The sequence below is a fragment of the Gossypium hirsutum genome, chromosome A09 (assembly GCF_007990345.1).
Source record: "Gossypium hirsutum isolate 1008001.06 chromosome A09, Gossypium_hirsutum_v2.1, whole genome shotgun sequence".
NCBI lineage: Eukaryota > Viridiplantae > Streptophyta > Magnoliopsida > Malvales > Malvaceae > Gossypium > Gossypium hirsutum.
In genome coordinates, this window is record NC_053432.1 from 82,488,456 (window position 1) to 82,501,489 (window position 13,034).

A 13,034-nucleotide genomic window follows, 5' to 3' on the forward strand; every position below is an offset into this window, starting at 1 on the left:
ATTAAGGTGTACTTCATAATTTTATATACTACCGAGATCGCTTTTGTGCAGTTAATCACAAAGGTGAAGTTATTTATTTTAATGTGGTTGATGGATCATTTTTCAAATATTAGCCTATAAATCATAATGTAGAATTAGAAAATTTCGAAACGAAATATATTTTGGAGTCGCCTGCGGGGGAATTATTGCTGGTTGAAAAAATAAAGAGGTGGCATTGGTATGAGAATGTAGGATATAATAACACAATCAACCAAAGTTTGAAATATGAAGTTAGATTTGGAGGGATGTGAATAGAGGGAGATGAAAAGCATAAAGTAAACAAGAAATAAATAATACAGAAATATAATACGTTAAAACCATATTATAATACAAGTCAAATAAAAATAATATAATAATATTAAAACACCTTATTTTAATCAACATTAAATAGAAGAAGTAAACTTCAAATAAAAGAAATAAACTTCTATACTAATGCCACTTATAAATCTTCTTATCTTGCCACTTATATTTTATTTTCACAACAATTTAACTCACACAATTCTAATAAGACCTTTGCATCAAAACCACTAAACCTCTCCAAGAGTCAGGGTCTTATGTCATGTTAGGTGGTTGTGGTACTCGTGTTTATCCACCCAACCAAAGATAAATAGCTGCAAGGAGAGAAAAGAGTAGCATAGTATGCCAAAAAATCGTGTACCTGATTGATGCTGTAGAAATTATTTCATCACCTCTCTTCAGAATAGCAATGTAGAAGCCGCTATAGTTCAGTCGGTTGAAGTGAACCTTTAAAGATAAAAAGTAGCATTTGCAAATGGTTAGAAAATTGATGTGCAAGGCAAAAAATACAAAGGCCACAGTTATAAACAACATTATTGATTAAGTTGATCCCACTCCTCCTGTGGAAGTCCCCTGGCAATTGTATCAGAATCTGCATTTGTTCTTTGAAGAAGAGACCATGAAAATCCTGGTTCTAGCTCATGTTTGACCCCTAGATACTTCTGTAAATGCTCAAACAGCTGTAGGAAGTAGGAACAACAAACACATTTCTGAACATGTGCCTTCACATATCAGACATCCCTTCATAATATAATAGGAAAAAAAAAACAGACGAACACAAACTAGAACAAACCCTACAGAAGAAGAGGAGACAGAAACTAGGCCTTCAGGATGCATCAAATCAGTAAGGGAAAAAACCTAAAAAACAAATTCCTAATCAAATGATATAGTATAAGGTAAATCTACCAAATTAACATATATTACACACCTGAAACGCAACCTTTCTGTTTAAAGAATACTATAATAAAAACGAAGCACTGCATACAAAATACAGAAAATTTATTGCTAACTTCATGACAACAGCTCTACAGTAACCTACAGCGACACAGGAATATCGTTGTCTTACCAACATTGAACATCTGTAAGAAACAACTAATGATACCCAAATACAGAGGGGGGATTCAGAGGCATGAAAAGATTAAGGGGCAAAATAAAAAAACAAAATCCAACATCAAATGTCAAATGCCATAATATACAATACCAGAAAACACATATTACAACCCTACACGAACCGTTTCTGTTAAAAAATATTACCGAAAAAGTGAACATAACATGCAAAGAAAATTTTATAGATTTGAATAGGGTTTCAATGAATCCTAATTCATAAGCGCTTTGGAGTCTAAGTCTAATCGAATTGGGTTTCAATGAATCCTAATTCAACAAGGTATTAGAGTCTGGGTCTAATTACTCTCCTCTTTCCAACTTATATGTATGTTTATGTATTAAGCCATAATTATCAACTTGAGCTGCTATCTCACAAAACCAAATTTCTCTACAACACAAAGCATATATTATCATAGTTTTCATTAAAGTAGATAAGCATGAATTCAGGTGAGTTGCAGTATTCTTAAACCATTAGTTATTTTAAATAAGCGACTTTGTAACTTGAATAATGTTTAGTTTTGTTACTTACAGATTGGGCAGGGTTACCTAGTGAGCTTGTTGATTTGATATTACAAAGGTTAAATTTGGTGTCAGACTATTTTTGATTTGGTGCAACATGCACGGCGTGGCACGACGTTGTAACGAAGAACATGAACTACTTGTTGTCCCAAAAGCACCCCGTGCTCATTGTCCCTCTCAAAGCCCAAGAGTTTGGAACCTATATAGCATCAAAAACAACAAGCTTCTTCCCTTGCCATTCCAAGTACCATACGTTGACCGATTTGTAGGCTCTTCCAAAGGATGGTTGGTCAACGTGGACGACAATTTAGTTGTTCGTTTACTCAACCCATTGTGTTTGGTCCCCGGGAAACAAATAGGTTACGATCCGAATACTTACATTACTCTTCCTCCGTTGGACCCTCCCTGCAGTGTTTTTAATCACATTCGCAAGGTTGTACTTTCTGCTAATCTGACATCAAGCCACGACGATTACATGGCAATATTCGGTGCCGATCATCATGTAGCGTATATTAGAACAAACAAAGAGAAAGAATGGACTTACGTTCATCATAATTGGGGCATACTTCATGATCTTATATACTACCGAGTTTGCTTTTGTGCAATTAATTACAATAGTGAAGTTATTTATTTTAACATGGCTGATAGGTCGTTTTTCAAATATTTGCCTATAAATTGTAATGTAAATCTAGAAAATTTCGAAACGAAAAATTTTGTGAAGTCGCTTGCAGGGGAGCTATTGCTGATTGAAAGAATAAAGAGGTGGGATTGGCATGGGAAATTGGGATGCAATTATACAAAAGGAGCCGAAATTTGGAATTTGAAACTAGACTCGGAGGGATGGGAATGGAGGGAGATGAAAAGTATAAGAGATTGTGCTTTGTTCGTGGGTGATAACATCTCTTTATCTGTTGCGGCATCTGATTTTTGTGGATGTCAACCAAATTGCATATACTTCATAGATGACTATGAGAACTTTTTATATCCATCAATGATTCTAGAGAATTCATATGCGTTAAAGTATGCCAAAGACGTGGGTGTATATAATATGGAGACTCGAAGCTTTACTCCTTATGACACCGCCAAGGATGATGTGTGGTTGGTTGATACAACAAAACTTAGGATTGTTCCCTCCTTTGTAGTTTATGAGCCAGCTTGATAGACTGTTATAGCATCTATTATTCTTTTACATGTAATGCTGCATTTCAAACTCATCAACTCTTCCATATATATATTTCATATTTGGTTACTAAAATTATCTTCAATTTCTATTAGCATTGCCCATAATTATATATTGGCGATGTCATATTCTGTATTTATTTTTAAAAATTATTAAAGATGTATGTGTGGATATATACATTGTTAATACATCTAATCTATGAATTATTAGAAAAAGTGCAGAGCTGAAAATTGTTGAGGATGAAGAGAAAATTTCGATTAGTTTTGAGGACAAAATATTCTAAATTATATTAGTATTTATAACTTTGTTTGCATCATTGTGTAAACTAAAACAATTGTTGAATATAGATACAATGAATATATGTTGATAAGAATGGTATTGGAGGAGCTTATTGATAATGCTGATTTATATGTAAGCCAAATGTGGGTGCCTAGAAAGTGCAAGCGAGGTATTTGAGAAAATGACAAGAAGAAAGGTAATATGGTATTGGAGAAGTCATTTTTCACTTCATCATTTGGAAAACAACTAAAAGCCAACGTTTTTTACATACTAGGATAAAAACAAGTTATGTATACAGCATTACAACTATGTTTTAACAGCACAATCATTTCTGGGAACAGCATTAAGCCACTGACAAGCATTTCTGGAAACAGCATAAGAACCAAAATATTGCTGATATCAACTCAGGAACGTCTTAATAACAGTCAGCCAGAAAAAAAGACATTCAAGAAAAGGTGCGCTTCTAAAGTTAAAAAGAAAAGGAAAAAAGACAAGCCTTCATGTGTCCGCCTAAATTACATGTCCAATGCCAATCAAAGGAAGATATCCTTAAATTTTATCTGACACTAAACATATTTAGGACCCCTAACCATAAGCTCAGTAACTAAAACCTTAAAAATGAACGTAACTATTATGTTTAAAGGAAGAAATTGTATTAACACCAGAATACTAGATCTAACTTGATTAATTGACTCTATTCAAGTAACACAGCCCCTGTTTCTCAAGAGGGTTGGACATGGGCCAGGGAGGGGGGAGGGATGGAGAAAATGAATAAATTGTCCACCTAAACTTAAGTGCCCAAGATCCTTGGAACTGGAGTTTTGTTTCCCCTGGCCTCATGTATCCCCTATATTCAACACTCACAAATATCTCTTCAACTCCAAAGCACGCATTGACCCAGAAGTTTACAAGTAAAACTTGTAGGAAAAAATTAAAACAAAGGACCAACCGTCATTTGTAAATTAAAACATTGTAGAGCAGATGCACGAACAATGCAGAAATACCTCTATATTTAAGCAGCTCTGATGAAATGTTGAGGGGCAACTGTCACAACAGATTAGATCTCCACCTTCTCCACAATGCCACAAGTATCATCATTGGGGTCATCACCATCAACGTCAACAGAATGGAAACCAATGTGCTCAGCTTCCTCTTGTCTTTTCGAGGCATCTACTTGGCACTGAAGGAGAGAAACACCAGAGTCCAAGTATATATTCTGGAATGACGCGCGCAATTTGCTTCCAGCATGAATCTCAAATTCAGAAGCTTCCATATTCTTTGATCCTAGCTGCAGAGATGTATTGCTATCATCTGACCCCATTCAGAAACCTTATTCTTCCCGGTTGTTGGTGTCTTTAGCAAATTTATTTTCTTTTTCTCTTTCCTAGCAAGTGGAACAGGTTCCTCAAGAAGTTTCGTCTCAGAGTACAAGGACGGACGAACATGCAAGTTCAGGCCATTATAGATATGTTTATATAATATAATCTTGATAGCTAAAAATATATTACATTAATAAAAATAATAAATTTTTTATATTACAAAACCAAAATATATTGTACTTCATTTAATTTTTAATATGATATCTATATATCAAATAAGTCAAAAGCATTATATATATATTTAGCTATCAAGATTATATTATATTGCATTAATTATATTATAAAGCATTATATGGTATTATATTATATTTAATTTTTTCGTCTTCTCCAAGTCGTGGTTTGGAACTTTTGCATTATATTGGTTTTGTTTTAATGAAAGTAGATTTGCGTAAGGGTTTTAGTTGGATTTCAAATAATATTTTATAGATTTGATTTGGGTTTCAATGAATCTTAATTCAACAGAGTATTGGAGTTTTAAGTATACTTACTCTCCTTTATAAATTCAAATACTAATCTAATTACTCTCCTCTTTCCAACTTATATATATGTATATGTATTAAGCCATAATTATCAACTTGAGCTGCAATCTCACAAAACCAAATTTCTCTACGACAGGAAGCATATATTATCGTAGTTTTCATTAAAGCAGATGAGCATGAATTCAGGTGAGTTGCAGTTTTCTTAAACTATTAGTTATTTTAAATAAGCAACTTTGTAACTTGAATAATGTTTAGTTTTGTTACTTACAGATTGGGCAGGGTTACCTAGTGAGCTTGTTGATTTGATATTACAAAGGTTGGCTTCGGTGTCAGACTATTTTCGATTCGGTGCAACATGCACAGCGTGGCACGACGTTGTAACGGAGAACATCAACTACTTGTTGTCCCAAAAGCACCCCATGCTCATTGTCCCTCTCAATACCCAAGACGTTTGGATCCTATATAGCATCAAAGACAACAAGCTTCTTCCCTTGCCATTCCAAGTACCATACGTCGACCGATTTGTCGGCTCTTCCAACGGATGGTTGGTCACCGTGGACGACGATTTAGTTGTTCGTTTACTCAACCCGTTGTGTTTGGTCCTCGGGAAAGAAATTGATCACGATCCAAACATTCACATTACTCTTCCTCCGTTGGACCCTCCATGTTGTGTTTTTAATCAAATTCGCAAAGTGGTACTTTCTGCTAATCCAACATCAAGCCCTGACGATTACATGATCATGGCTATATTCAGTGCCGATCATCACGTAGCTTATATTAAACCAAACAGAGACAAAGAATGGACTTACGTTAATCATAATTGGGGTGTGCTTCATGATCTTATATACTACCGAGATCGCTATTATGCAATTGATTACAAGGGTGAAATTATTTATTTTAACGTGGCTGATAGATCGTTTTTCAAGTATCTGTCTATAAATCATAATGTAGATCTAGAAAATTTCGAAATGAAATATCTTGTGGAGTCACCTATCGGGGAACTATTGCTGCTCGAAAGAATAAAAATGTGGCATTGGCATGGGGATGTGGGATATAATAACACGGAAGGAGCCAAAGTTTGGAATCTGAAGTTACCTTCAGAGGGATGGGAATGGAGGGAGGTGAAAAACATAGGAGATTATGCTTTGTTCGTGGGTGATAACAATTCTTTATCTGTGGTGGCATCCGATTTTTGTGGATGTCAATCAAATTGCATATACTTCATAGATGACTACGAGAACTTTTTATTTCCATCGATGGTTCTAGAGAATTCATATGCGTTAAAGAATACCAAAGACGTGGGTGTATATAATATGGAGACTAGAAGCTTTACATCTTATGACATCGCCAAGGATGATGTGTGGTTGGCTGATACAACAAAACTTAGGATTGTTCCCTCCTCTGTAGTTTATAAGCCTGTTTGATACACTATTATAGCATCTATTATTCTTTTACATGTAATGCTGCATTTCAAACTCATCAACTATATATATATATATATATTTCATGTTTGGTTACTAAAATTATCTTCAAGTGCTATTAGCATTGCCCACAATTATATATTGGTGAAGTCATATTCTGTATTTATTTTTAAAAATTCTTAAAGATGTATGTGCGGATATATACATTGTTAATACATCAAATCTATGGATTATTAGATGAAGTGCAGAGCTGGAAAATTTTTGAGGATGAAGAGAAAATTTCGATTAGTTTTGACGACAAAATATTCTAAATTATATTAGTATTTATAACTTTGTTTGCACCATTGTGTAAACTAAAACAATTGTGGAATATAGATGCAATGAATATATGTTGATAAGAATGGTATTGGAGGAGCTTATTGATAATGCTGATTTTTATGCATGCAAATGTGGGTGCCTAGAAAGTGCAAGCGAGGTATTTGAGAAAATGACAAGAAGAAAGGTAATATGTTGATTAGTATGATCAAAGTGATTGGTATACATTGGGGATATGCCAATAATGTTGTTGAGTAACATCATGCAGGGGCTGGTTGAGGATGGCTCAAAAACACGTACTGCTTTAGAATTTAATACTGCTTGATTTCCCATGTCTACTGCACTATCGTCTGTAGAGGAGATTGCATGGTTTTTGATCCACAAGGACGTGGGTTTGCGAAATAAAATAAACTCACGAGATGTAGATATAACAAAACTGAAAACAGATTCCATAGTTGTAGCTTAGCATCTTCTTTCTAACTCAAGGTATTATCACCACACCCTTGCTAGTTGTTGTTATATCATAGTATGGTTCACAAGGCCTTGTGCGCCTTAAAAAAAACCTCTAATGAAGGTTCTTGAAAGCTTATAAATTCAGAAAAATGCAGGTCTTACCTTGCTAGTTCTCAAGTGTTAATGTCATGTTCAATGCCCGCCATGATATATGTACATTAATTTACATGTTAAGCTCCTTTTAGATGGGTTGAGATTAATTCCGGTGCAGTTAATGATATTATATTAGGATGTAGAGTAAGGAAGAGATGCTCATCGATGAAGGAAATGGATTGAACCACCTGTTTTGATTGCTTTCCAGGAATCTCTTACTGCAGTTGCTTTCTATTAATTTATGGTCTAAGAAACAATGATCTGTTTCTTCTTTCACTTTACACCTGGAATCTGATTCCAAGTGCCACTGGTTGACTCTTAAAAGGTTAGACATACAACCTCAAAAAACAAAGTATAAGGTTGACCTATCTATAACTAATTTAGTGATGAATCACATACAACATCAATAACTTAGTGCCCAAACAGGTTTTGAGAATGCCTGCAAATGATCCCAGACTTTTCTGACATTGAAGATTATTTTTCTGTGACATGTTTTCAGAGAAACATGTGAGGGTGTTTTGTTTTGATGTTACAAATTGTGATTAGTAGTGTTATAGCATCTGTTTGCATTGATAGCCTAATGACAGGAGACTTGTGCTTTTCACTTGGACTCTGACAAGGTTTGAGAGGTGGTAAACCAAAAGCAAATCAAAGGAGGCTTCTGGTTGTTGCCTGCTTCTATACAAAATTTGTCTTAATCCTTGGAACATAAAAGGGGCCTTTTAAATACTAATGTTGAACACATATCCAACATCATCTTACCAACATTTAAGGCTTTAAATATGACTAAAAACCTCTTTATAAATAAAAAATAATTATACAATAATAGAGTTTTATAAGTTAATAAGCGATATTTTAAAACTAGCACATGTTTTGAATCATATTCGAAAAAAAGCGGACACTTGGAATTCTTTAAACCTTGCTTATAGAGTTGAAAAAGTGTTCATGATAAGGCCGGAGGGTTAAGTTTCGGCCAAACTTATATATGATGTTAATACACTTTATATTTGTTGAAAGCCCGATTCAACCTAAAATATTAACCTAAATCTTTGCCAAACCTATCCATATTTGACTAATCTAAACTCGTTTTATGTCTGTCTATATTATTTTTAATTTAAGATTTAAGCTCTTTTTATTAAAATTTTGAGTTTAGACAAATTAACATATTCTTTTTAATGTTTTCATGGTGTTGTATTATATATTGATTTTTATGTGATATAAATTACATAACATACATAAACAAAATAAAAATATGTTACAAAAGTATAAAATGAGCTGAGCCGAGTTCGAGTATTAAATGTTCAAACTTGAATTCAGTTCATATTTTAAATTAGTCTAATTTTTTACCTAAACTTATTATTTTAAGCTTTATACCTTTTTCCAAACTTTTCATATTTCGAATCACCTTTCAAACTTGATATATAATTTAACCCATAGAAAAATATAATGTTAATGTACTTCAAAACAATCCATAAAAGAATTTGGTATATCCATGTTTAGAGCGTAGTTAAAGCAAAGGCTTTGCATCTTATTGCCAAGGAAAAGATAATTTATCAAATTCACTTTTACTGCTTATAGTGGAAATTAACCATAATTTAGCTCAAATCATTCAACCATATGGGAACAGTGTTGGTTCAGTCTTCTCTAATTTAGTGGAAAGTTGACTTTTGATGTATATTATTTATATTTATATCAAGTCTTTAATTGAGTTGTGTGACAAGGTAATTAGATGTTAACTCAATTGAGGTATTACTAAAATATTTTTTTATGTACAAAATAAGAAATATTAATATGGAGGATATTTTTTATCATTTCATATTTTTAATTAAATAATATTATGATGGAATTTAAATCTAGGTACATACATATCAAACTTTTAATTTTGTCATTCCAATCAAAGCATCATCTAATTTTTATATGATTTTTAATAAGTATATTTGTTACATAATTTTTTTCACCTACATCATAAGTGTGTCATAATGTAGTAATATTGAAAAGGCTTAATGCATTATTTAGGGCTTCAACTAGACAAGTGTTCCTATTTCATTATATTCTATCCAGATATCAATTCCATTTTTATATTGTCATTGACATGACTAAGAGATGTTAGTTCTACTCTATCTTTTTCTATTTCTTTTATACCAAGGAATCTAATATCCTTATACATGAAGATAATCAATTCGGTCGTTATGGTCGGATTCTATTATAGATTTCTGACCACACTATCCATAGGTCCCTCTTATATCTTCCTTCTACAAGCTCGGGTTATGGAAGAAGGAGAAGAAGGAACCAAGAAGAGAGTATCAGCAACAACTGGGTTTATTGCAGGCCAGCTCATGATGTTCATAACAATCTACTATGTATCTCTGCATTTAGCATTGAGTAAACCTCATACAAGAGCTGTCCTAACTCTACCGTATCTTTTGTTGCATTTCTTCTGGAACAATCACAAAGACTTCTTTGATCATAGACGTCCTACCAGAAATTCAATGCGTAATCTTAGCATTCAATGTGTATTCCTGAATAATCTCATTATTCAATTATTCAACCATTTCATTTTACCAAGTTCAATGTTAGCCAGATTAGTCAACATCTATATGTTTCGATGCAACAACAATATGTTATTTGTAACAAGTAGTTTTGTTGGTTGGTTACTTGGTCATATTTTATTGATGAAATGGGTTGGGTTGGTATAAGTTTGGATACAACAAAATAATTTAATTAGGTCTAATGTACTTGTTCGATCTTATAAGTATCTTGTATCAAAATTTAGAAATTCTATGGCTCGAATCTTTAGTATTCTGTTATTTATTACCTGTGTTTACTATTTAAGCAGAATACCGTCACCCATTCTAACTTAAAAACTAAAAGGAATTTCCAAAACGGAAGAAGTGGGGGAAAGTGAGGAAGAAAGAAACATAGAAATAGAAACAATTTCCGAAGGGGTAGGGGCTAACCAAAAATAGGGGACCGAAGAAAATACTTCTTCTTCCCTTTTTTCGGAGGAAAAGGTGGATCTGAGCAAAATCGATGAAACAAAAAAGCTACAAGTGACTTGGAAAGAAAAGAAAAAAATGGGCTAACTCCACTTTGGTTTCAAAGAGACATGCTATAAAAATAGACCGGTTTATGAAACTTCTTATCTGGATGTGAATTAAGAAAGTTCGAAGTTAGAAACATTAAAAAAAAAAGATAAATATTTATTATGGATTGAAAAACCTCTTGTGACACTTTTTTTTTTATTTTAAACGTTGAGGCTTGAACTTTTTTTTTTAAAGTTAGTTCTTGAATTTGACAATTATTTTCACATTGTGACTTAAATATTTTTAGGTTTAAGTTAATCCCTGATATTTTCTTGAAGAAAAGTTGGACTCAAAAATTTAGGTCACAACGTAAGATTAATAATTGTCAAGTTCCAAGATTTAGACAAAAAAAAAAAGAAGTTTAGACCCAATATGAGAACAACTATCCAGTTCAAATCTTAATACGAGAATAATTGTCAAATTTAAAGGCTAAATTAGAATAAAAAAAAAACAGATTCACATGTTAACGTAGTAACCATCGTCAAATTCAAGCCTAAAAATTCATTAACCCTATAGAAAAGTATAGATTTGTAATTGATTTTAACATCTTTGGGAATTAACTATGGTCTGTTGTGGAATCTAGCTCTTATTAGTTTAATGAGATAGAGATTATTCTATTTGTGGTGTGTGAATTGATGTGATTTATCGAATAAAAAACAAAAACTGTTGTGTGAAAATTATGTTCCAAATCAAGAACCAATAGCTCTCCTCTTCATTGTTACCCAATAATATATCATCGTAGACAAACCAATAGCTCTCTCATTTCCCCCATCAATTCAATCATCTGACCTTTAAATAGCTTATCTTCTCTAAAAGAAAAATCATTAACAAAACATTTAAAAAAAAAAAAACATGTCATGGAAAAGAAACAGGGAAAAGGCAGTACCAAAGTTAGAATCATTTCATGTTAAATGGTTTTTTGTTTTCTTTCATAAACAGGAAAAAGAAAAGAAAAAGGATGGGAAAAATGCATACCATATATCAACATAAGCTAAGAGAGAAAAAAAATGGGAGTTCAAGAAGAAGAAGAAGAAGAAGAAGAAGCCTTCATTGTAATTACATCTCCTGCACAAAAACAGAGTTGAAAAAAAAAGTAGTAGCCCCCAAAAGAGAAGGACTTATAGCTATAAAATATTATTCATCTAAAGTTAAAGTAAAACCCTTTCCTCTTTGATTTTTAGACAAATTAGTACAATTTTGTGGTAGCTGATCTTGCGAACTTCTTAGAAGAAGATGAAGATGAAGATGAAGATGAAGATGAAGATGGTGAATTACGAGTATTTGAAAAATCCCCAGACCTTCTCAGCATCTGTCTCATACCATCAGCTACACGAACTGCTGGATTGGATTTGAATTTGCCACAAAATGACATATGAGCTTCAACAGCTTCTTCAACCCCAAATTGTTGTTTCTTGTTTCTACTCACTTCATCTCTAACAGCTTCTGAACATAACCCACATAGCCATTTCCCTTCAAATTTGGACTTAACTTCATTGATATAATCTTGGGTACAATCTTCTTTCAATCCACAACACTCACATCTAACTGATTCAATTTCCATAGCCATTTCACCCCTTTGCTTGAATGTTGAGGAAAGATGGGAGTCAATTTCCATTGCTATTTTTTTTTATAGTTGGGTTTGATAGTAATGATAGGATAGGAAGTGGGATTTTCTTTTTTCTTTTTTGGTACAAGGAGTGCGTGTAAGAATATATATGTGTTTGATGTCTTGTATGAGAGATTATATAGCTTTTATGGTTGGCCTGAAAGAAAGGGAATTGGAGTTATAGAGTAGGGGAAAGCTTCCATTATTTACTCCATGTTCTAAGAGAGACAAGGCCAAGTGGAAATTGTGACAATATTGTCGGAGGGGGGGGCCTTTGGATAATAGCCCTTTCTAGCATTTAAAAACCCCACCAAGGTGGTTTTTTTTTCTTTTTGTTTTTTAATAATGATTGATATTCAATTTGAGTTTAAATCATTTTATTTCGAATCGGTTATAAGTTTGGCTCAATTGCATATTTAAGATGTTTTAATTTCGATAAAATTGCATGAAAACTTTTCTATTAGGAGTTGGATTCATCTATTTCTATTGTTAAAACTAACATTATACATTAGTATGGGATGTACGTTGCATGTTTTGCCAATTTTTAATAGTAGAAATGAATGAAATTTTTAACAAAATAAACCAATTTATTCTTTAATGACTAATTTACTCATTTTTATAAGTAAAGAAAGAAATACAATCCGACTATTAATGCAGTGACAATTAAGTGTTAAGTTTGAATTAGTTAACTATTTAGTTTCTCATGAACCTTTGGTTGAGGATTCAA

General features: G+C 32.9%; 4 protein-coding genes across 4 annotated transcripts; 3 read left to right on the forward strand and 1 right to left on the reverse strand.

Moving 5' to 3' along the window:
- The first annotated feature begins 2,257 nt into the window (after positions 1-2,257).
- Positions 2,258-4,817, forward strand: LOC107928484 (putative F-box protein At5g60060). The gene has a single exon (XM_041077246.1). The coding sequence runs from the start codon at positions 2,435-2,437 to the stop codon at positions 3,116-3,118; it is 684 nt and encodes a 227-aa protein (XP_040933180.1). The 5' UTR covers positions 2,258-2,434; the 3' UTR covers positions 3,119-4,817.
- A 567-nt stretch (positions 4,818-5,384) lies between these two features.
- Positions 5,385-6,750, forward strand: LOC107928483 (putative F-box protein At3g25750). Its single transcript, XM_016859722.2, has 2 exons — positions 5,385-5,462; positions 5,547-6,750. The coding sequence occupies exons 1-2, from the start codon at positions 5,447-5,449 to the stop codon at positions 6,698-6,700; spliced, it is 1,170 nt and encodes a 389-aa protein (XP_016715211.2). The 5' UTR covers positions 5,385-5,446; the 3' UTR covers positions 6,701-6,750.
- Positions 6,751-9,783: 3,033 nt separating this feature from the next.
- Positions 9,784-10,329, forward strand: LOC121206347 (protein TIC 214). The gene has a single exon (XM_041077247.1). The coding sequence runs from the start codon at positions 9,784-9,786 to the stop codon at positions 10,312-10,314; it is 531 nt and encodes a 176-aa protein (XP_040933181.1). The 3' UTR covers positions 10,315-10,329.
- Positions 10,330-11,730: 1,401 nt separating this feature from the next.
- Positions 11,731-12,567, reverse strand: LOC107928462 (uncharacterized). The gene has a single exon (XM_016859704.2). It carries the CDS (start codon positions 12,314-12,316, stop codon positions 11,888-11,890), a length of 429 nt encoding a protein of 142 aa, XP_016715193.1. The 5' UTR covers positions 12,317-12,567; the 3' UTR covers positions 11,731-11,887.
- Between the last annotated feature and the right edge of the window lie 467 nt (positions 12,568-13,034).